The 24,090-nt window shown below is 40.5% G+C and overlaps 3 protein-coding genes across 3 annotated transcripts in view; 1 reads left to right on the top strand and 2 right to left on the bottom strand.

The window, feature by feature from the left end:
- LOC103127679 (zinc finger protein 709-like) overlaps nucleotides 1-24,090 on the bottom strand; it is a 471,063-nt gene that overhangs the window by 407,628 nt on the left and 39,345 nt on the right. The window lies entirely within an intron of this gene.
- LOC107523550 (zinc finger protein 709-like) overlaps nucleotides 1-24,090 on the bottom strand; it is a 596,771-nt gene that overhangs the window by 538,204 nt on the left and 34,477 nt on the right. The window lies entirely within an intron of this gene.
- LOC103127909 (zinc finger protein 709-like) lies at nucleotides 3,971-22,605 on the top strand. The gene is made up of 5 exons (XM_060206415.1): nucleotides 3,971-4,058; nucleotides 8,116-8,252; nucleotides 18,655-18,781; nucleotides 18,945-19,002; nucleotides 20,539-22,605. Exons 2-5 carry the CDS (start codon nucleotides 8,238-8,240, stop codon nucleotides 22,112-22,114), a joined length of 1,776 nt encoding a protein of 591 aa, XP_060062398.1. The 5' UTR covers nucleotides 3,971-4,058; nucleotides 8,116-8,237; the 3' UTR covers nucleotides 22,115-22,605.

Raw genomic sequence — 24,090 nt, 5'->3', positions numbered from 1 at the left:
GAGAATCCTATCACTGAACCACCAATGCCCTGGAGGGAGTGCTTTATGTAAATGTAAAAGTGATTTATGTAAATAGACCAAAGCTTTGAATGGGATCAGTAAATCCCTATATAGGCATATGGTTAAGCAGAAGCCAGGGGGAGGTGGCATACTACCCAACACTACAATATGTGAATCTTTATTTTTTCTTGCATAAATTGTATCTGTAGTTGCATATGGGGGCTGAAGCCTGGGTCCTTGTACACTGTGATGTGTGTGCTCAACCAGGTGCTCCACCACCTGTCCCCGAACCTCATGTTTTTAAGGGCCCAATTTTTATCCACTGCACTACCTCCCACACCATAATTTTTTTAATCATAAATAATTAGAAGGCCACTCTTACTGTACTGACTTGATGACATCTAACCCTCTTACTCTTCAGTCTCATCTTTCATTTTCCTTTCATATCAAAGCCCTGAGTTGAGTGAAGCAGTCATATTACTTCCCTGAATGAAGCTTTTTCTCTCTAACTCCTTTGACTTCATGATCCCCACTCCTCACCCTCTAAAAATCTCTCAGTCAAGATGAGTTCAGTTTTTGACCAAGCAAGTTGGGGCAATAGGGGCCTAATTATGAAAACAAAGGTTCACTGTCTACAGCCATGATTGTTGCTCCCCTACACGCTATCAAAGACTTCCCTCATCAGATCACAGCTCCATTCTCTCCTCTCTCTCTCTCTCTCTCTCTCTCTCTCTTTCCTCCAGGGTTATTGCTGGGGCTCAGTGACTGCATTAGGAATCCATTGCTCCTGGAGTCCATTTTTCCCTTTTGTTGCCCTTGTTGTTTATTGTTGTTGTTATTACTGCCATTGTTGTTGAATAGGACAGAGAGAAATGGAGAGAGAAAAGAAGACAGAGATGGGGAAAGACAGACACCTGCAGACCTGCTTCACCACCTGTGAGCAAGCTCCCCTGCAGGTAGGGAGCCAGGGGCTGGAACCGGGATCCTTAGTCCAGTCCTTACACTTTGCTCCACTGCACTACCTAACCTGGTCCTCCTTTCTTTTCCCTTAGAGTGAAACTGTCTTCAACTTGGATGTCATCAACACTCCTCTCAGCAGCCTCCCAGCACCCACATTAACTAGTCAAATTGCCTCACATTTGACTGAGCTGAGGCCACTGGCTGGGCTTCCCCACTGCCCATCTCCTCTGGCATGACTGATTCCCCACCTACCCAGCTTCCCAGCCTGTCTCTAGGCAATCCTGGGTGTGGTAGACATCAAAGGAAACAGATCCCTCAGCTCTATTCTCTTAGTTCCTTCATCTTCCCCTATGCATTAAGCACCCCTCCCTGAGACTCCACAGAAAAGGTTCCTACATGTTACTTTACACCAATAACTCTAGAAGCCTGATCACATGGTAGATATTAGTCACCACCTTCTCTGCCTCTATGTTTAACCGAGGAACAGTCAAGAAATGGATATATCAACTAGGGCAAAGTAAATGGACTGTGAATAATCATAAGGAGAGCTATTTACCTGCACTGTGTTTTTGTTTGTTTTCTTACCAAAACTATGCTGAGTTCTGAGTCATAGTGACTTTGAGGACTGAAACATCTTACACTGAGCTTCAAGCATGAACTTTAGTTGTATCACTGCTATGCTAACTCACTGACCCCAAACATGACCAAGACACATGGTTTCACTTCGAAATTTTTTTAAATCTTGGCCCCAGATCCAATTGATGGGGTTTACAGTCAACAATATTTATAGACCTTTCTCATATTTGGGAGCTACTCTCTTCCCTGATCCAGCTTTCTAGGCCTTTTCCCAGCCATCTCCCCAGAAATCATCATCTCCCCAGAAAATACCTTGGTTCCACCTGCATAGCAGATGTCAGGCTCAGGAAAAAAAAATCCTAGTATTGTCATGGGCCCTTTGGAATATAACAAAAATAGGCCTCCTAACTATCTACAAAATGGAGACCCCCCAAATCTTCATCTGCAATATTCCAGCCTTTAGGTTAATGATTAGTCAACAATTAGTTTGGCTTTATATGTCAACTATTCTTTCAGCCACCAGGTTCCAGACGCTACCATAATGCCAACCAGTTCCCTTGGGAAAAGGACCCCACCAATGAGTCCTGGAGCCCCACTTCCCCAGAGCCCTGCCCCACTAGGGAAAGAGAGAGAGCCAGGCTGGGAGTATGGACTGACCTGTCAATGCCCATGTTCAGTGGAGAAGCAATTAGAGATGCCAGACATTCCACCTTCTGCACCCCATAATGATCCTGGGTCCATACTCCCAGAAGGATAAAGAATAGGGAAGCTATCAAGGGAGGGGATGGGATGTGGAGCTCTGGGGGTGGGAACTGCGTGGAGTTTTTCTTATGGTTTTTCCAGTGTTTCTTTTTTATAAATAAAATTTAAAAAAAAGTTTTGTGGAAGTCAGGCGCTATTGCAGCGGGATATGTGAGCTGATGGACTCTACCCAGAAGGTGTGGAGCTGCCACAGGGGTGGGTGGGCAGGGACAGCATAATAATTAGCATTAAGACATTTCTGCTCCTTCCCTGATACCTTCATGACACTTTAGTCTTTTTTTTTATTTCTTTATTGGGGAATTAATGTTTTACATTCAACAGTAAATACAATAGTTTGTACATGCATAACATTTCCCACTTTTCCATATAACATTACAACTCCCACTAGGTCCTCTGTCATCCTTTTTGGACTTGTATTCTCTCCCACACCTACCCCAGAGTCTTTTACTTTGGTGCAATAAGCCAATTCCAGCTCAGGTTCTACTTGTGTTTTCTTTTCTGATCTTGTTTTTCAACTTCTGCCTGAGAGTGAGATCATCCCATATTCATCCTTCTGTTTTTGACTTATTTCACTTAACATGAATTTTCAAGGTCCATCCAAGATCGGCTGAAAATGGTGAAGTCACCATTTTTAATAGCTGAGTAGGATTCTATTGTGTATGTAGACCACAACTTGCTCAGCCACTCATCTGTTGTTGGACACCTGGGTTGCTTCCAGGTTTTGGCTATTACAAATTGTGCTGCCAAGAACATATGTGTACACAGATCTTTTTGGATGAGTGTGTTGGGTTCCTTAGGATATATCCCCAGGAGATGAGTTACAAGATCATAGGGTAGGTCCATTTCTAGCCTTCTGAGAATTCTCCAGACTGTTCTCCAGAGGTTGGACCAATTGACATTCCCACCAGCAGTGCAGGAGGCTGGGTGGTGGTGCACCTAGCTGAGTGCAAATGTCATAGTGCAAGGACCCAGTGTCGAGCTCCTGGGCCCCACCAGGAGGGAGAAAGCTTTGCAAGTGGTGAAGCAGGTCTGCAGGTGTCTCTGTCTCTCTCTCCCTCCCTATCTCCTCTTCCCTCTTGATTTCTGGCTGTTTCTATTCAATAAATAAATGATAATTTAAGTCTCATGCCTATAACATGTGCGCTCAACCAGGTGTGCCATCACCCAACCCCAACTCTCAATTTCTCTTTCTCAATCCAAAATAAATACAAATCAAATCAAATCAATAAAAAAAGCAAACAGCTGTGGTCTGGGAGATGGCACAGTGGATAAAGCACTGGACTCTCAAGCATGAGGGTCAGTTTGATCCCTGGCAACACATGCACCCGAGTGACGTCTGGTTCTTTCTCTTTCTCCTCCTATCTTTCTCACCAATTAGTAAATAAAACATTTAAAAACTTTTTTTAAAAAAGCAAATAGCTTAGATGGTTCTCATTAAGTCACTATTAAGGCCAGAACAGCTCACTAATTCATTAGAGCTTCCAGCTCATTAAAAACCACAAGAAGCCGACCCTGAACCACCATGCTAGAGAGGCAGCACTGGGCTCCAACGCAGACATCTGTTTCCGGGAGCGTCAGCTTAGGCCAGCCGCAAGGTCTGCTGGGACTTGTATTTCAAACGCCTCTTCTCCCGTGGCTGAAGGCGAGGAGATAGACTACAAGTCCCGTCAGGTCAAGCGGCGCCAGCGGGGTCCTGCACACGCGCGGCTGGGCGGCCGGTTCCAGTTGCTGTAGCTGCCAGTCCGGCTTGCGGGCGTCAGGTCAGTTGCAGCTGGTGGGTCTCGGGTGGCGGCGGGAGCCGGGCGAGGCCTCGGCATTTACCGGCCTTAAAGATCTGGGGCTCTGCGTGTGTCGGGGAGGTGCGCCAGCCTCGCCTCTGGCCATTCTGCGCCGCCTCCCTGCTGGTCTGGGTCCCGCTTTCCCCTCGCCCCGCTTTGGGGCCCGCGGAGCTGCGGGGAGGTGCGGGGCCCGCGGGGTCGCGGCGTGAGCCGCTGGGGCGGGCACAGAGTGTCCTGGGCAGGCTCCGGCCGGGCTCCGGCGGGCGACCGGAGGGCGCGGGCCGGCAGGGAGCGGCGCTGAGCGCGGCGGCCTCTGGCCTTGGCCGGGGGCGGGCCGGCGCGTCTGCGCAGGCGCGGGGCTGCTGTTCCCGAGTGCGCGCGGCGCCTGCGCGGTTGTGCGGCTGCAGGTGGCCGCCAGCTGTGTGTCTGCGGCCGGGCGGGACTGGCCTGCTGGAGCTGGTCCCGCTGCAGGATCCTGTGCAGCGACTCTGCGGCCTCAAGTGCTGCCGTGCGCCGGTCTGGGCCAGGCCTTGGTATCACAGACGCTCGGTCGCTATTTATCAAAGCTCGGGAATTGTGCTTGCAGAAATAAAATGATTAGTACGGAGGGTAGATAGCATAATGGTTATGCAAACAGACTCTTATGCCTGAGGCTCCAGAGTCCCAAGTTCAATACCCCGCACCACCGTATGCCAGAGTTGAAGTGCTCTGGTTAAAATAAAGAAGAAAATGATTAGGAACTGTTATGACTTCCCTAAGTGTTATTTGTGGATAGAGATAGAAACCCAAAGGAAATGGTCCGAAGGTGGCGCAGTGATGGGGCTTTAGACTCTCAAGCATGAGGTCCTGAGTGATGTGCCAGAGTGGTGTCTGCTACTTTCTCCTATCTTTCTCATAAATAAAATCTTAAAAAATAAAAATAAAAAAGAATCAAGGGAGTCAGGCGGTAACACAGCGGGTTAAGCCCACGTGGGACAAAGGACCGGCTGAAGGGTTCCTGTCAGAGCCCCTGGCTCCCCACCTGCAGCGTGTCTCTTCACAGGCGGTGAAGCAGGTCTGCAGGTGTCTTTCTCTCTGTCTTCTCCTCTCTCCATTTCTCTGTGGCCTATCCAACAACGACAACAGTAATAACTACAACAACAATAAAAAGGGCAACCAAAGGGGAAATAAATATTTAAAAATTAATAAATATATTTTAAAAATCTAAATGGAGGGAAGAGCTACCGAGTGGGGGGAGAGCAGGAGAGAGACACTGCCGCCTTGTCTCGACAGTGAAGCTTCCCCTGCAGACAGGGATGGGAGAAAGACCCCAGTACTGTGCCATGTCGCTCAGCTTGAGGCTCCACTGCCCGGCCTCACCAATAAAGGATAATATAGCTGTTAGTCCCTGCATGAGTCTAAAGTTTGCTAGTGCCCACAGGAAGGAAGTAAACAAAAAATTGCTTGAATGAATTTGAACTATTTTTTAAGTATCTTTATTGGGGTACTAATGGTTTACAGTCAACAGTTACATATGTAACATGCTCAGTTTTCCACATAGCAGTTCGACCCCCACTAAGTCCTCTGCCTCATGTTCTAGGACCAGAACCCTGCCCTCCACCCCAGAGACTTTTCCTTTGCTGCAAGACACCAATGAATTTTAACTATCGATTCAGCCCACTGCCTCCAAATACTTACCATCTCAACATGTCATCAATTTGAAACCACAGGGCCAATTTTATAGCTTTAAATATTGAAAAAAATACTAGGCATAATTGTCAAAGTCTGGCATTTGGTCAAAGTCTGGCGTTTGGTTGACACTTCAGGCAGAAGCATTTGAGCTGATGAGGTTCCGAGAACTCAGCAGCCACTGCAGTTAGTGACTTGTGTCAGACAGCACAGAGGTGCGAATACACTGCTGGCGGCCTCACGTCACACAGATGTGGTTGTTGCCATGACCCATCTCGCAGACTGTCCTATTCTTAGAAAAGTCAGGTGTGGGGAGTTGGGTTAAGTGCAGGTGGCGCAAAGTGCAAGGACCAGAATAAGGATCCTGGTTCCAGCTCTGGCTCCCCACCTGCACGGGAGTAGCTTCACATTCGGTGAAGTAGGTCTGCAGCTGTCTTATCTTTCTCTCCCCCTCTCTGTCTTCCCCTCCTCTCTCCATTTCTCTGTCCTATCCAATAATGATGACAACAATAATAATAACTACACCAATAAAAAACAAGGGCAACAAAAGTGAATAAATAAATATTTAAAAAATAAATAATAAAAAAAGTCAGGTGTGTACTCTCTGTCCCCTCAACTTGCTCTTTAGTCATTTCATAGCTTTGGACACTTTGAACTGTCTCTGGACAGTTTCTTCTGATGAATTTTTCCAGAATTACCCCCCACCCCCATCAGCTATGGTCTGGGAATATGGTCATATTCCCAGACTTACTGTTCATGTGAACGTGGCCCTTTTCTGTGCAACTTTCTTTTCTTTTTTTATTACCAGAGCACTGCTCAGGCCTAGCTTATGGTGGTGTAGGGATTGAACCTGGGACTTCAGAGCCTCAGATATGAGAGTCTCTTTGCATAACCATTAAGCTATCTACAACCATCCTTCTGTGCAACTTTCTATGAAGTTTTACAAGCTGCTTTGAAAAAAGGCACAAGAATTAGAGAGATTTCTAAGACACTTTACTCTTGTTTAATACTAGTATTAGATGTGGGAGGTCTGCACAGCTTTAGAAATATTCCCATAAGAAGTGTTAGCTGGGGGTAGGGGCAGGCACCCCGTTAATATATTCCTATTAGAGGTGTTTGCTGGGGGGCTGGGGGGTGGAGGGCAGGGTTATAGGGCTCTTCCTTGGTTCCTTAGAGCTCTCCTACATGCTTCCTCTGCCACTGGCCTGGAAATCCTACCCTCACCTGAAATTCCCAGGTTTAAAACAGCCTTCTTGCAGAGCTTATGCCAGGTGTGTCTTCAAGCTGCCATCTTGGCTCCATCCACCCCCAGCCCCCATATCACTGTTTGTTCTTTTTTTTTTTTTTTTTGTAGAGAAAGGTTATAGATATGTTTTATTTCTTTGGATATTTTTGTTATATTAGATATAGATATTAGTTGACGTATGTGCCAAGGTTATAAAACTTCAGTTTAATATTGTTGAGTTCTTATTGCTATGGACACTTTTTTTTTATAACTCTTACTGAGACAACATACTTAACATCTGAATCTAAAAACTGTTCAAGCTTAAAATCTTTTATTTACAAAACTAGCCAAAGACATTTGAACCATGTCTTTTTTTTTTTTCCTGACAGTTGCTGATTTGTCCTCTTGTGACTCGGTTTTTCTATGGAGGCAAGGAGTACTCCCATAAACTCTTAGTTCAGGGTGATTCTTCTGGAAGATTGACTATTTGGACTGTATCAGACACACCTGATGAACCAGAAGGTGGTGAAGCTAATTCTTTTTTTTTTAATTTTTAAAATATTTATTCCCTTTTGTTGCCCTTGTTTTCATTATCACTGTTCTACTACAGATCTCTGAGCAGTATTTAGGTGAGACTTGAATTAAGTAAGAAGTTTAATAAGCATTTTACTAGATTTTTTAAACCTTTTTTATATATTTTATTTTTCCTTTTGTTGCCTTTTTTATTGTTATAGTTGTTGTTGTTTTGATGTAATCATTGTTAGATAGGACAGAGTGAAATGGAGAGAGGTGGGGAAGACATAGAGGGGGAGAGAAAGACACCTGCCGACATGCTTCACCACATGTGAAACAACTGCCCTGCAAGTGGGGAGCCGGGAGCTCGAACCAGAATCCTTAGGCTGGTCTCTGAACTTTGTGCCATGTGCACTTTACAGGCTGCACTACCGACCAATTCCCGTTTTACTACATTTTGTGGATGCTTTCGTTGAAGAAAAATTAAAGGGTTGGAAAGCGATGTCAGTAGAATATGTGGGATTTGTCATGGACCTAATTTGCAGGATAACCTGTTAAATGTTTCCATAACCTCTTCTGTTCACATTGCACAGCTAGGGTATTGTCCCTTTTATTCATTGCAGTATCTTCCAGCTAGGGGCCATACTGTCCAGTGAAGAGGCTGTGCTGCTAGATTTAAAACAAGAGTCTCAAGCTATTGCTGTCATTTATCTTCCATTTTTTGGCCTGAAAGACATTCAGGGAAAGTGGAAGAGATGGCAGTTTCTTGGGTAAGTGACTTGCCCCACATCAGAGTCTTTCTTTTTCCTCTTGAATTAGTTGTATTTTATTTGATAACATGCTTAATTTACTGTTTCTTTTTTGCCCATCATATTTCCTGCTGGAGCACTGCTCATCCCTGGCTTATGGTGGGTCAGGGAATAGAACCTAGAACCTGAGAGCCTCAGGCAGAAACTTTGTTATCTCCCTCACCACTGTATTTCTCTTTTCACTTACTCTTTTATTTTATTATTATTTCATTTTTTATTTATATAATGGAAACACTGACAAGACCATAGGATAAGAGGGTTAAATTCAATACAATTACCACCACCAGAATGCCATATTCCATCCCCTCTCCTGATAGCTTTCCTATATTCTTTATACCTCTGGGAGTATGGACCCATGGTCATTTATGGAGTTCAGAAGGTGGAAGGTCTGGCTTCTGTAACTGCTTCCCCACTGAACATGGGCATTGACAGGTCAATCCATACTCCCAGCCTGTCTCAATCTTTCCCTAGTGGAGCAGAGCTCTGGGGAAGCAGGAGTCTTTTACTTTAAATTATTTAAACTTATTTTAATGAAGGAGTGAGAGGGAGAGAGACTGGCCAGAGTGTACTGCTCAACTCTGGCTTATCTTGATGCTGGGGATTGAAAGCCTCAAGTATAGAAGTATTTTGCATAACCACTATGCTATCTCCCCAGCTACTTACTCTTAAAACTCTTATTTTCCAATTAGTATTATCACTGGAACTCTGTGTCACTATTCTTAAATGTCATGTTTATATATAGATACAGATTTAGATACGAGAAATGGGGCCAGGGATGAAGGAATTGTGAGACTTCCCTCTATAGCTGTTGGAGAGATGGGTCTTGAACCCATCTGGGATATCACAGTTGATCATTAGTGGTCTCCACTTGGTATGCCACTGAAAGACCCTGTGAAATAATTTTTTTTTTTTTTTTTTTTTCACCAGAGCACTGTTCAGTTTTGGCTTATGGTGGTGCGGGGGATTGAACCTAAGACTTTGGAGCCTCAGGCATGAGAGTGTTTGCATAACCATTATGCTATCTACCCTCCGCCAGAAATAATTTTTGAGTACCAAGAAATAATTGAAATAATTTTTGAGTACTGCTTTGATGTTGTTGTGTATGGGCCGCGGAGAAGAGAGAGAGGAGGGGTCCGGAGCGAAGAGGAAACACAAATCTTTATTTGCGCTGGCACCTCAGAGTTGGGTGCTAGAGAAGCAGGTTGGGCCACGTGGAGGTAGCGAAAATGGCTGCCTCACGCAGTAACCTTTCCTGTGTCTGAACACTGGAGTGAAGCGCTGGCAAGAGAGCGAGGTGTGGAAAACGAAGGGTTTTTATAGGAGTAGCTTTCACGAGAATGGGAAGGGGGAGGAGTAACCATAGCACTCCAGGATAAGATGATAACTCTCGTGAGAATGGGAGGGGGGAGGAGTAATCAAAGCACTCCAAATATCATGGGGATATAGACAATGTCCTGAGGGCATAACATGGCGGAACAGGCACTCCCAGAATGTCCCAACTCTCATAGGAACTAGTAGCCTGAGGGGAAAACATGGCAGATGTGAATGCATCTGCACAATTTTCCAGCACTTTACAACATAACTCATGTTGTAAAGTGCAACTTTGTCATACCCAGATATTTAGTTTCCTTGACAACACAGAGAGACATGAAAAGGGAAACTTCATGGGTGTTACTCTGGTGTCTTTCCTTTTTTCTTTCTAATCCTCTATCTAGAGAAAATAAACAAAATAAACCAGGAATAGTGGAATCATGCACAAATGAGGTTCCTTAGAATACATACTTCCTAATACTCAGAGTCTTCATTTTCTCTCTTTCTTGAAAGTAGATTTTTAAAATATTTATTTATTTAATATAGAATTGAAGCAGAGAGAAATGAATGGGGCAGGAGAGATAGAAAGGTAGAGAGAAAGAGTAACCTGCAGGTGTGCTTCACATTTCATGAAACTTTCTTCCTGTAGGTGGGGACAGGGGGCTTGAACTGGGTCTTTGCACACTAAAAAGTGAACACTTAACCAAGTGTGCCACCACTTGATCCTCTAGCCTTCTTTTGTTCTCTACCCAGCATTCTATGTGGGATGAACAATTCTTATGTTGATTAGCATAGAACTGTTGAAAATGTTTTAATTTTTGCAGATAAAATTAATGATATTAATCTCATATTCCCATTGATGTTGAGCTCAGGTCTCTGAAGTCATTTCCAAATCAGATATTATGTACTGTACTGAAGATGACTTCTATACATTTTCTGGTTACTGGTCTAACATCCAACTGCTTCTGTATTCTGAGTTTACCCATGGTGCCATGTGATGGTGTTATTTATTTATTTATTTATTCCCTTTTGTTACCCTTGTTTTCTTGTTGTAGTTATTGAAGTCATTGTTGTTGGATAGGACAGAGAGAAATGTAGAGAGGAGGGGAAGACATAGAAGGAGAGAGAAAGATAGACACCTGCAGATCTACTTCACTGCCTGTGAAGTGACTCTCCTGCAGGTGGGGAGCCAGGGGCTCGCGCCACGTGTGCTTAACCCGCTGCACTACCACCCGGGTCCCAGTGTTTGATTTTTTTTTTATTTATTTACTCTCTTTTGTTGCCCTTGTTGTTTTATTGTTGTAGATATTATTGTTGTTAGTGAGGTCATCATTGTTGGATAGGACAGAGAGAAATGGATAGAGGAGGGGGAGAGAAAGACAGACACCTGCAGACCTGCTTCACCACATGTGAAGCGACTCCCCTGCGGGTGGGGAGCCAGGGACTCGAACCGGGATCCTTAAGCCAGTCCTTGTGCTTTGCGTCAACTGCACTTTAACCCACTGTGCTACTGCCTGACTCCCCAGTGTTTGATTTTTATATGCATGCGGCAACTGACTCATTTTCCCCAACATCATTTTTTATAGACTTCACTTATTTATTTTCAGCATCATTTCCTTGCTTTAAACACGTTCTTAGGTTTTTTGTTTTTTTTTTTTAGCCAAAAAACCCAAAACAAAACTAAAAACAGGGAAAAGCTTATAAAACTAAATATGGATCCCAGCGTTAACAGCTGAACAGAGAATGTGATTTTTTTTTTCTTAAATTCTTAGCCGTTCTTAGGTTTTTGATGGAGACTGCATAGCATGTATATGCAACTTTTAAAATGATCATTTAATAATCCACCAGTAACCAACATTTTTGTTTGCCTTATGACTTCCATTTATTTTCATAGCAATTTATAGTTTTTGAAGATTATATTGTGGAAAATTTTTGTTGTAAATGTATTGGGAGTCAGACAGTAGCACTGTGGGTTAAGTGCAAGGAGGGGTATAAGATACTGGTACAAGCCCTGGCTCCCCTCCTGCAGGGGAGTTGCTTCACAGGCTGTGAAGCAGGTCTATATGTGTATCTATCTTTCTCTCCCCTATCTATCTTTTCCTCCTCTCTCCATTTCTCTCTGTCCTATCCAACAACAATAACTACATCAAGCAGTCTCTCCTCACTCCAGTCCTGGAAAGTTGTAAATAAGTCACTACACTGTAGAAGAAAGTGGATTTGGGGAGACAGCATCCTATTCATGCAAAAGGCTTTTATACTTGAGGCTTTAAAGTCGTAAATTCAATCCCCAACACCACCATAAATTAGAGTTGAGCAGTACTCTGCATCCACATTATCTACTGCTGGGGCCCACGTGGAGTGACTCCAGCCAGGAAGGTAAGCTTACTGGTTCTCCCTCGACGGCTGTAAGGGGCCCAGAGATCAGAAAGGAGACGCCAGGGAGTATTTTGATATGAACAGGGGTGGGCTTGGTTATATATAGAGAAAGTTAAATGTCAAATATGTCAGAAATTACAGGTTTCTTAAAGGTCAGCTTGCCCCTATGGTAGGGGGCTGGTATGACAAGAACTGATGCAGATACATAAAGGTCAAGATAATTAGTCTCCTAATGCAGGCATTTAATTACCCAAAGGCATTTGAGAGAAGAATAGGGGTTAAACCAGTTAAGGTGAGATTGAGAGAAGATAAACAAGGCTTGATGTAAATTAAGGACATCAAGGCTCACTGTTAGAAGTGTGATAAGGTGTGTGCTCCTTTGTGATCAGAAGGTGAGGTGAACTTTGAGTAAATGAACCTTAGAGCAGGCAGCCATGTGGCCTGCCAGCAGGGAGAAACTAAGTGCAAGAGGTCTGCAGGTTTTCTGTGAGCCTGGGAGGCTAACAAGGCAAGCTTAGTCTGGGAGACTTTTTCCCTCTTGGCTCATCTCTATGACGAGAGAGGCTAACAAGCGGGGTGTCTTTCCAGACCGCCATCCAAGGATGGGAGAGCTCCCCTAAGATCTACCAAGCTTTCACAATCTATATTTCATTAACAATAAAAAAAAAAAGCTATTAAAATTAAATGTTCCACAAACAGCAAAATTTCTCACTCAGATAGTTTTAACTCTTAGCAGTGTAGTATACAGTGTTCATTTGAGACAGAGCCCCACCACAAAACAGGCAGCTTCAGTGTTGGTGTATCTTTCTGTCTTTTTCTTCCTGAAAAATATAAAGGAATAAAGTCCCACTGATGAAAGCATAGAAAAAACAAATTAATTTGTTCACTGGTGGATCTCCCAGACCTAAATCGGTTCTGCTTATCCAGCCTCCCAAATGGAGTTAACTCCCTCCACCTCTTAAAGGACAAAAGACCCTGTCACTGTCGCAGACTTTCCACAATGGTTTCCTCCTCCCCATAGTATCTTTTTGTATTTATAAATTATATTTTACTTCCTATTATAGAGAGAAATTGAGGAGGATGTAGATTACTGGATAACAGTTCTTTTCTCTGCCACCAGGATTATTTCTTGAGCTCAGTGTCAGAACTTTCAATCCACTGCTCAAGAAAGGTATTTTTTCTTCCCATTTTATTTGATAGGACAGAACGCAATGGAGAGTGAAACAGAAGTAGAGAGAGAGATAGCTGCAGGCCTGTATGAAGTGTCCCCCCTCAGGTGGGAAGCAGTTCTCAAACCTCAGTCCTGTGTCATAGTGATATGTACACTTAACTAGGTGCAACAATGCCCTGCACACCTGATAATACTTATTTGTATAACATTCTTGCATTTTTATTTTATTTTTTTTTTTTGGACAGTGACACTACAGAGAACCTTAATGTGGTATGATCACTCTAAATAGTATAGTTTCCATACTTCCATAATGATGTTAATATTATAAAGAGTGATGTGTGGCTAGATATGTTTTCTTTCTTTTTTTTTTTTTCCCTCCAGGGTTATTGCTGGGCTCGGTGCCTGCACCATGAATCCACCACTCCTGGAGGCCATTTTTTCCCCCTTTTGTTGCCCTTGTTGTTGTACCCTCGTTGTGGTTATTATTATTGCCCTTGTTGATGCTATTTGTTGTTGGATAGGACAGAGAGAAATGCAGAGAGGAGGGGAAGACAGAGTGGGGGAGAGAAAGACACCTGCAGACGTGCTTCACTGCCTGTGAAGTGACCCCTGCAGGTGGGAGCCGAGGGCTCGAATCGGGATCTTATTTCTTTTTTTTAAATTTCTTTTATTGGGAAATTAATGTTTTACATTCAAAAGTAAATACAATAGTTTATACATGCATAACATTTCCCAGCTTTCCATATACCAATACAACCCTCACTAGGTCCTCTGTCATCCTTCTTGGATCTGTATGCTACAATATACCATTTCCAGTTCAGGTTCTACTTGTGTTTTCTTTTCTGATCTTATTTTTCAACTTGTGCCTGAGAGTGAGATCATCCCATATTCATCCTTTTGTTTCTGACTTATTTCACTTAACATGAATTTTTCAAGGTCCATCCAAGATACACTAAAAACGGTGAAGTCACCATTTTTTACAGCTGAGTAGTATTCTATTTTATATATATACCCCAACTTGCACAGCCACTCATCTGTTGTTGGACACCTGGGTTGCTTCCAGGTTTTGGCTATTACAAATTGTGCTGCCAAGAACATGTGTACACACATCTTTTTGGATGAGTGTGTTGGGTTCCATAGGATATATCCCCAGGAGAAGAATTGCAGGCTCATAGGGCAGGTCCATTTCTAGCCTTCTGAGAGTTCTCCAGACTGTTCTCCACAGAGACCAATTGACGTTCCCACCAGCAGTGCAGGGGGTTCCTTTGACCCCACAACCTCTCCAGCATTTGCTGCTGTTACCTTTTCTGATGTATGACATTCTCACAGGAGTGAAGTGGTATCTTATTGTTGTCTTGATTTGCATTTCTTTGACAGTCAGAGACTTGGAGCAGTTTTCATGTGTTTCTTGGCCTTTTGTATCTCTTCTGTGGTGAATATTCTCTCCTTGTCCCCCTATTTTTGGATGGGGTTATTTGTTATCTTGGTGTTGAGATTTGCAAATTCTTTCTATATTCTGGTTATTAGCCTCTTGTATGATGTATGACATGTAAAGATCTTCTCCCATTCTGTGAGGGGTCTCTTGGTTTGAGTAGTAGTTCCTTTAGCTATGCAGAAGCTTTTTAATTTTATGTAGTCCCATAGGTTTATGCTTGTTTTAGTCTTCTTTGTACCTGGATTCGTTTCATTGAAGATGTGTTTTAAAATTTATGCAGAAAAGAGTTCTGCCAATATTTTCCTCTAAGTATCTGATAGCTTGTAGTCTAACATTCAAGTCCTTGATCCACTTGGAATTTACTTTTCTATTTGATGAAATATAGTGGTTCAGTCTCATTCTTCTGCATGTTTCAACCCATTGTTTCCAACACCATGTGTTGAAGAGACTCTGCTTTCTCCATTTAATAGTCTGAGCCCCTTTGCCAAAGATTATATGTCCATAGGTGTGGGGGCTTACTTCTGTGCTATCAATTCTATTCCACTGGTCAGTATGTCTATTCATGTTCCAGTACCAAGCGGTTTTGATGACAATGGCCCTATAATACAATTTTAGATCAGGGAGTGTGATGCCTCCATTTCTGTTCCTTTTTCTCAAGATTGTTTTGGCAGTTCTAGGTCTTTTCTAGCTCCAGATTAACATTTTTATTCTATTCTCCTAAAAAATGTGCTTGGGATCTTGATGGGGATAGCATTAAATTTGTAGATGGCTCTAGGTAGTATATTCATTTTGATGATGTTAATTCTTCCAACCCATGAACATGGAATATCTTTCCACTTCTTTGTGTCTTTCTCAATATCCTTGAGTAGTGGCTCATAATTTTCAGAATACAAGTCTTTCACTTCTTTGGTTAGGCTTACTCCTAGATATTTTATTGTTTTTGTTGCTATAGTAAAAGGAATTGATTTCTGGATTTCAATTTCTTCTAACTTGGTGTTTGCATAGAGGAATGCCACTGACTTTTGAATGTTAATTTTATAGCCTGACACCTTACTGTATTGCCTGATGATTTCCAAAAGCTTCTTGCTGGATTCCTTGGCTTTTCTTTGTATACTATCATGTAATCTGCAAATAGGGAGAGTTTGACTTTTTCTCTTCCGATCTGTATGCCTTTAATTCCTTGCTCCTGCCTGATTGCTATGGCAAGAACTTCCAACACTATGTTGAATAGTAATGGTGATAGTGGGCAGCCCTATCTGGTACCTGATCTGAGTGGAAATACTTCCAGTTTTTCACCATTGAGTATGATGTTGGCTGTAGGTTTGCTATATATAGACTCCACTATCTTCAGGAATTTTCCATCCATTCCTATTTGCTGTAGTGTTTTGATCATAAAGGGATGCTGTATTTTGTCAAAGGCTTTCTCTGCATCTATTGATATGACCATGTGGTTTTTGGTCTTGCTTTTGTTGATGTGGTGGATCACATTGATTGATTTATGTATATTAAACCAACCTTGCATGCCTGGGATAATCTTTTTAATATACTGCTGTATCTAGTTGGCTACAATTTTACTCAATATTTTTGTATCTATGCTCATCAGAGATATTGGTTTGTAGTTTTCTTTTTTGGTTGTGTCCCTCTGTTTTTGGTATCAAAGTGATGTTGGCTTCACAGAAGCTGAAAGGGAGTATTCCTGTGTCTTCAATCTTATGGGAGACTTTTAAAAGTAGAGGTATTAGTTCTTCTTTGAAGGTTTTGTAGAATTCATTTGTAAAATCAGCTGGTCCAGGACTTATTTTTGGGAAGATTTTTGATAACTGTTTCAATTTCATTAGCTGTGATGGGCCTGTTCATGTTATCCACTTCCTCTTTACTTAATTTTGGAAGTTGGTAGGTATCTAGGAAATCGTCCATTTCTTTCAGGTTCTCTAGCTTGGTGGCATATAGTTGTTTATAGAACCCTCGCATGATATATTGAATTTCTGTGGTGTCTGTTGTGATATCTCCTCTTTCATTTAGTATCCGATTTATTTGGGTCTTCTCCGTTTTTTGTGTTGTGAGTCTAGCTAAAGGTTTGTTGATTTTGTTTATCTTTTGAAGAACCAACATTTACTTTCGTTGATCTTTTGTATGGTTTTCTTATTCTCAACTTTATTGATTTCTGCCCTAACTTTAGTGATTTCTGTCCTTCTGGTTGCTTTCGGGTTACTTTGTTCTTTTAGGTCTTTGAGATATACAATCAGGCTGTTTATTTGTGCTTTTTCTTGTTTTCTAATGTGTGCTTGTATGGCTATGAACTTCCCTCTCAGTACTGCCTTAGTTGTGCCCTAAATATTTTGATAGCTTGTGTCTTCATTTTCATTGAACTCTCGAAACATTTTGATTTCCTCCTTTATTTCTTCTTTGACCCAGAAGTTGTTAAGAAGTGTACTATTGACCTTCCATGTTTTGGGACTATTACGAATCTTTTGTTGATTGTTAAGTGCTAGTTTAATTCCACTGTGTTCTGAAAAGATGCTTGGGATGATTTCAATACTCTTGAATTTGCTGATGCTGTCTTTGTGGCCTAACATATGGTCTATCCTTGAGAATGACCTATGTGGACTTGAGTAAAATGTGTATTCTAGTTTCTTGGGATGAATGACTCTGAAAATGTCCAATAATTCTAGTTTATCTATCTCCTCATTTAGCTCCCTTATGTCTTTATTTATTTTCTGCCTGGATGATCTGTATAAAGTTGAGAGAGTGGGGTGTTGAAGTCCCTTACTATGACTCTGTTGCTGTTAACATATTGCTGTAGCTCTTTCAGTAGATGTTTGATGTATTTAGATGGCTTCTCATTTGGTGCATAGATTTTTTTTTTATTTCTTTATTGGGGAATTAATGTTTTACATTCAACAGTAAATACAATAGTTTGTACATGCATAACATTCCCCAGTTTCCCATTTAACAATACAACCCCCACTATGTCATTTTTCATCCTTCTTGGACCTTTATTCTCCCCACCCACCCACCCCAGAGTCTTTTTTACTTTGGTGCAATACGCCAATTCCATTTCAGGTTCTACTTGTGTTTCCTTTTCTGATCTTGTTTTTCAACTTCTGCCTGAGAGTGAGATCATCCCATATTCATCCTTCTGTTTCTGACTTATTTCACCCAACATGATTTTTTCAAGATTCATCCAAGATCGGCTGAAAACGGTGAAGTCACCATTTTTTACAGCTGAGTAGTATTCCATTGTGTATATATACCACAACTTGCTCAGCCACTCATCTGTTGTTGGACACCTGGGTTGCTTCCAGGTTCTTATTTATATTTTTGAGTTTTATATAGGTGTAGAGAATTTAATAAGGAAATTGAAATAGAGAAATCTCTGTCTCTGTGTGTCAGTTGAAATTATTATTCATGTATGATAAATAAAATTAATGTTTATTTTCTTTTAATGAGAACAACTGAAGATACTAAGAAGGCACACCAGACTTTGAGCTCTAAGTCCACAGGGGCTATAAGTTCAATTCCAGTTACCTTCTGCTTCAGTCTCCCTATCAAATTCTCTTTACCTATGTAAACTTTATAAATAAGGAAGACAATATACAAAATTGCTCACCACTTTTGAAAAGTGCCTCACCTACTGCATGTGAGAACTACGATATTGAATCTCAGTCCTTTTATATGGCAGTGTGAGCACACTATGAGTTGTACTCCCACACAGCCACTAAGGTTTTATCATTTACTAATTAATTTACTAACTATAGAGGGGGAAGAGTGAGAATGGGGATATCTCTCTGTCACATGAGATGCCAGGGATTGTACTCAGGGCCTCATGAAAGAGAGTCCAGTGTTCTTTTTTTTTCTTTTTCTTTTTTTTAAATTTTTTGAGAGTCCAATGTTCTAATCAATGTACCAACTTCTAGACCATGATTATGAGGTATTTGATTTTCAAGTCACCAAAGGCATGTTTGTAGATGAGAAAATCATTCGCAAATCATTCAATCTAAAGTAGAGACTGAATGGCTAATCTGCTATCACTCGCATTTTCTCACATGAACAAATTGCACATATTTTAGGACTCAGTGACCTATGAAGATGTAACTGTGATATTCACTCAAGAGGAGTGGGCACTATTGAATCCTTCAGAGAAGAAACTCTACAGAGATGTGATGTGTGAAAACTTGAGGAACTTTCTTTCAATAGGTAATCACCTTAATTTTTGAAGTAGAAGAGAAATCACTTTTTGTTCACCAATGTATAAATGGAGACAGTGTTAAGTGAGCAGGATTTGATTGTGACTCATGATGGATCAAAAATTCAATCTATTTGTATAATTTCTAATACTTTTTATATTTTGTAATTTTAGAAAAGATACAAGAACACTCCACCAAAGGACTGCATAACTTGCATGGGAGTAAACAAAGGTGAGAGGTACATTTACAATAAAGTGTGATGTACCATCTAGAAAGCAATTGTGTTTTCAAAAATTTTGTCTCTGTAATTTACTGATATCTGATGCCTGCTAAGTATCCCTATATAAGTAGACTCATGGGTTCTTAATTGTGTGGGCTCTACTGACTTAACAGTTGCATAGCACCCCTTTTAATATAATTCATTAGGAAAATGAAATTTATATTCACTGCCACAAATAGATTTAAGTTTTTAAATAAGCTCCTCAAAAATACTTCATGACTAGGTTACAGAATAATTGGACAAGTGACTTAAATATGATGTATTTGACATATGTGACTAAAGTTCCCATTTGAATCACTGGCAACAAAAATACCATAATGATGTTCTACACTATCTGTCTTTTCTCCACTTTATAGGAAAATCTTTCTCACATCTAACAAGTAAATGGAAATTTTTAAATGGGGTCAAAGATGCTAAGTATTTATAAAATAGTAGACTTGGAAGCAATAAGAATATCTTTAATGTATGAATATCTCTACTTTTATGATACTTAGAGGTAGCCCTTCTAAAAAGATTAATATTTTCAGTGAAAAATTTCAACAGAAAGCCAAAACTTGTTATGAACAAATAGTAGTTCAATTAATACATGCACAATACCTTTAAAGATATTATTACTTTTTTGCATAATATATTTATATGAAAGTATTTAGGTATTATCAGTTTTTATCTTAATTTATTTACTTATTTATTGGATAGAGACAGCCAGAAATCAATAGGAATGGGGAGGTAGAGAAGAGAGACAGAGACTCCTGCATTCCTACTTCCCACTTGCAAAGCTTTCTTCCTGTGGGTGGGGATGGGGGCTCAGACCCTGTTCTTTGTGTATTGTAGCATACCACTTCCCAGCCCCTTTTACCATTTTTTTAAAGATTTTATTTATTTATTTATTTATGAGAAGCATAGGAGGAGAGAGCGAGCCAGACATCACTCTGGTACATGTGCTGCCAAGGATTGAACTGAGGACCTCATGCTTGAGAGTCCAATGCTTTATTCACTGTAACACCACCCGGACCACTACCATTTTTTTTAACCTTACTTTTAACTTGAGATCTTTTTATAATTTTGAATATTTGTGATTTTTTTCAGTATATGCTTTTTTTGAATATTTTCCCTTTTGTTGCCCTTGTTTTTTATTGTTGTTGTACTTATTATTGTTGTTATTGATGTCATTGTTGTTGGTTAGGATAGAGAGAAATGGAGAGAGGATGGGAAGACAGATGGGGGAGAGAAAGACACCTGCAGACCTGTGTTTCACCGCCTGTGAAGCAACTCCCCTGCAGGTGGGAAACCGGGGGCTTGAACCAGGAACCTTACGTGCACTTAACCTACTGCGCTACCACCTGAATCCCTCAGTATATGTTTTTAGTCAAATCTATTGCTAATGTCTGATTTTGTGGCTTATTAAGTAAAATAATGTCCTGCATTTTTATAATCAATTACAGTGTTATCTTTAAAATGTCATTAATTAATTGTTCATTATTTTACAGTATTACAACAGTAAAAATCTCTAAGGGCAAAGATAGTCAGAATGGTACAATATCTCAAGAATGTGAAATATACAACAAATTGTTCACTTATTCTATTCATCTTCGAAACCATGAAAGAATTCAGAGTGCAGAGGAACCTTATGAATATAAACAATGTATTAAAACATTCCGGCTATCCAGTTATCTTTGGGAACATGAAAAAACTCACAGTGGAGAGAAACCCTATGAATGTAAACAATGTGGTAAAACATTCAGTGAAGCTGGCCATCTTCATATACATGAACGAACTCACAGTGGAGAGAAACACTATGAATGTAAACTATGTAGTAAAATATTAAGTTGTTCCAGTAGTCTTCAGACACATCAAAGAATTCACAGTGGAGAGAAACCCTATGAATGTAAACAGTGTAGTAAAACATTCAGGCAATCCAGTAATCTTCGGACACATGAAAGAATTCACAGTGGAGAGAAACCCTATGAATGTAAACAATGTGGTAAAACATTCAGTCAAGCTGGTTATCTTCATATACATGAGCGAACTCACAGTGGAGAGAAACCCTATGAATGTAAACTATGTAGTAAAACATTTAGTTGTTCCAGTAATCTTCGGACACATGAAAGAATTCACAGTGGAGAGAAACCCTATGAATGTAAACAATGTAGTAAAACATTCAGTTCTTCCAGTCATCTTCGAACACATGAAAGAATTCACAGTGGAGAGAAACCCTATGAATGTAAACAATGTAGTAAAACATTCAGTTGTTCCAGTACTCTTCGAAACCATAAAAGAACTCACAGTGGAGAGAAACCCTATGAATGTAAATTATGTAGTAAAACATTCAGTTTTTCCAGTGATCTTCGGACACATGAAAGAATTCACAGTGGAGAGAAACCCTATGAATGTAAACAATGTAGTAAAACATTCAGTCGTTCCAGTAGTCTTCGGACACATGAAAGAATTCACAGTGGAGACAAACAGTATGAATGTAAACTATGCAGTAAAACATTCAGTTGTTCCAGTAGTCTTCAGACACATGAAAGAATTCACAGCGGTGAGAAACCCTATGAATGTAAACTATGTAGTAAAGCATTCAGTTATTCCAGTAGTCTTCAGACACATGAAAGAATTCACAGTGGAGAGAAACCCTATGAATGTAAACTATGTAGTAAAACATTCAATTCTTCCAGTAGTCTTCGAAAACATGAAAGAATTCACAGTGGAGAGAAACACTATGAATGTAAACTATGTAGTAAAACATTCAGTTCTTCCAGCCATCTTCGAACACATGAAAAAATTCACAGTGGAGAGAAACATTATGAATGTAAAATATGTAGTAAAACATTCAGTTATTCCAGTAGTCTTCGGGCACATGAAAGAATTCACAGTGGAGAGAAACCCTATGAATGTAAACAGTGTAATAAAACATTCAGTTCTTCCAGTAGTCTTCGAAAACATGAAAGAATTCACAGTGGAGAGAAATATTATGAATGTAAACAATGTAGTAAAGCATTCATGGTTTATAGATCTCTTCAGTTACATGAAAGAACCCACAGTGGACAGAAAGAAACCTCATGAATGTAAACAATGTAGTCAAGCATTCATTTAAGCCAGTGTTCTTTGGAGACTTGAAAGATCTCACAGTGGAGAGAAACCCAACAAAAGTAAACAGCAAACCACTGACTGATTGATTCAAAACATTGATTGATTGATTCATGGAGAGAAATTTGATGAATATAAGCAGTGTTGAAAACATTCCACTATTCTGGCCCCCTTTGTATGCATGAAAGAATTCAGTGAAGTAAAACCCTATGAAAGTAATAAAAATTTAGATGTTCCACTAATTTTCAAACACATGAAAATATTCATAATGAAAATCAATCTTTTGAGCATAAACTGTATTAAGATAAGAGAAAGATGCAACCTGAGACATGATGCGGAGGCTAGTGGTTCACTATAATAGTTCTCAGGTATAAGCGTCTGCACTCCCATGGGTAGAGTTATGTTCTGTTTTATCGTCTCTATCTCTCCATCTTGTGATAATATATAAGTAAATATGTCTAAATAATTGTAGGAATCACTGTTCCATTATATACAAGTGAACCCATACCTCTGAATATTCTATAAATGTAAGGAATATGTGTAAGTACTTTGATTCTTTGTCTTAAATTCTAATATATGAAAAAATCCACTTGGCACTGAGAGCTTACTAATGTGAACAATGCTTACATGTATTGAAATTGCTAACGGTTTTTGCATATATAAAATCACTGGAATTAGAAAAACAGTTCTTGCAAGGACCGGTGTAAGGATCCTGGTTTGAGCCCCTGGCTCCCCACCTGCATGGTAGTTGCTTCACAGGCAGTGAAGCAGGTCTGCAGGTGTTTATCTTTTCTCTTCCCCTCTCTTCTCTCTCCATTACTCTGTCCTAACAACGATGACATCAGTAACAACAATAACTACAACGACAATAGAAGGACAGCAAGGGCAACAAAAGGGAAAGTAAATAAAATTACAAAAGAAAAAAAAATTCTTGGGAGTCCGGCGGTAGTACAGTGGGTTAAGTGCACATGGTGCAAAACACAAGGACGGGTGTAAGGATCTCAGTTCGAGCCCTAGCTCCCCACCTGCAGGGGACCTGCTTCACAGGCAGTGAAGCAGGTCTGCAGGTGTCTCTCTCCCTGTCTCTGTCTTGCCCTCCTCTCTCCATTTCTCTCTGTCCTATCCAGCAACAATGACATCAATAATAGCTACAACAATAAAAAACAAGGGCAACAAAAGGGAATAAATATTTTAAAAATATTTATTTTTTAAAAATCAATCTTTATGCTGTACTGCAGCAAAGTAAAGGACTCGGAGGACTCGGGTGTTACAAGCCCTGACACATGATAGTGGAGATCCTGGGGGCGGGGGCAGGTCAGAATGCAAAAAAAAAAAGGAAGAAAGAGAAACAATTATTGGGACCAGTAGTATAGCGGGTTGAGAACGTGTGGCATCAAGCCCAAACACTGGCGTAAAGATTCTGGTTTGAGCCCCGAGCTCCCCACCTGAAGAGGAGTTGCTTCACAAGTGTTGAAGAAGTTCTGCAGGTGTCTTTCTCTCCCCGTCTTCCCCTACTCTCTCCATTTCTCACTGCCCTATCTAACCATGACAACATCAATAACAGTAATAGTAACTACAACAATCATATTTTTTTAAAGACAACCCTTTATAAAAAAGTAAAAAGATAATTCTTATTATTGTAGACATTGTAGAATGACTTTACAGACATAGTAAGTAACTTGTAATGGAGAACCCAGTGAATGTAAAACAGTGGAATAACGATGCTACAATATGTGAATATTCTTGCATATATTGTAGCTGTAGTTGAAAAGTACAGATTCTCTTTAATTTCTCTTGTTTTAACTTTTAAATATTTTCTCCTTTTGGTTTTTTATTGTTGTTATTGATGTCTTTGATAGGACGGAGAGAAATGGAGAGAGGCAGGGAAGACAGATGGAAAGATAGAAACCTGCAGACCTGCTTTACCACCTGTGAAGTGACTTCTCTGCAGG

Source organism: Erinaceus europaeus, chromosome 13 (genome assembly GCF_950295315.1).
Source record: "Erinaceus europaeus chromosome 13, mEriEur2.1, whole genome shotgun sequence".
In the NCBI taxonomy this organism is placed as follows: Eukaryota; Metazoa; Chordata; class Mammalia; order Eulipotyphla; family Erinaceidae; genus Erinaceus; species Erinaceus europaeus.
Note: the sequence above shows the minus strand (reverse complement) of the source record. Positions and strands in the feature narration are given on the sequence as shown.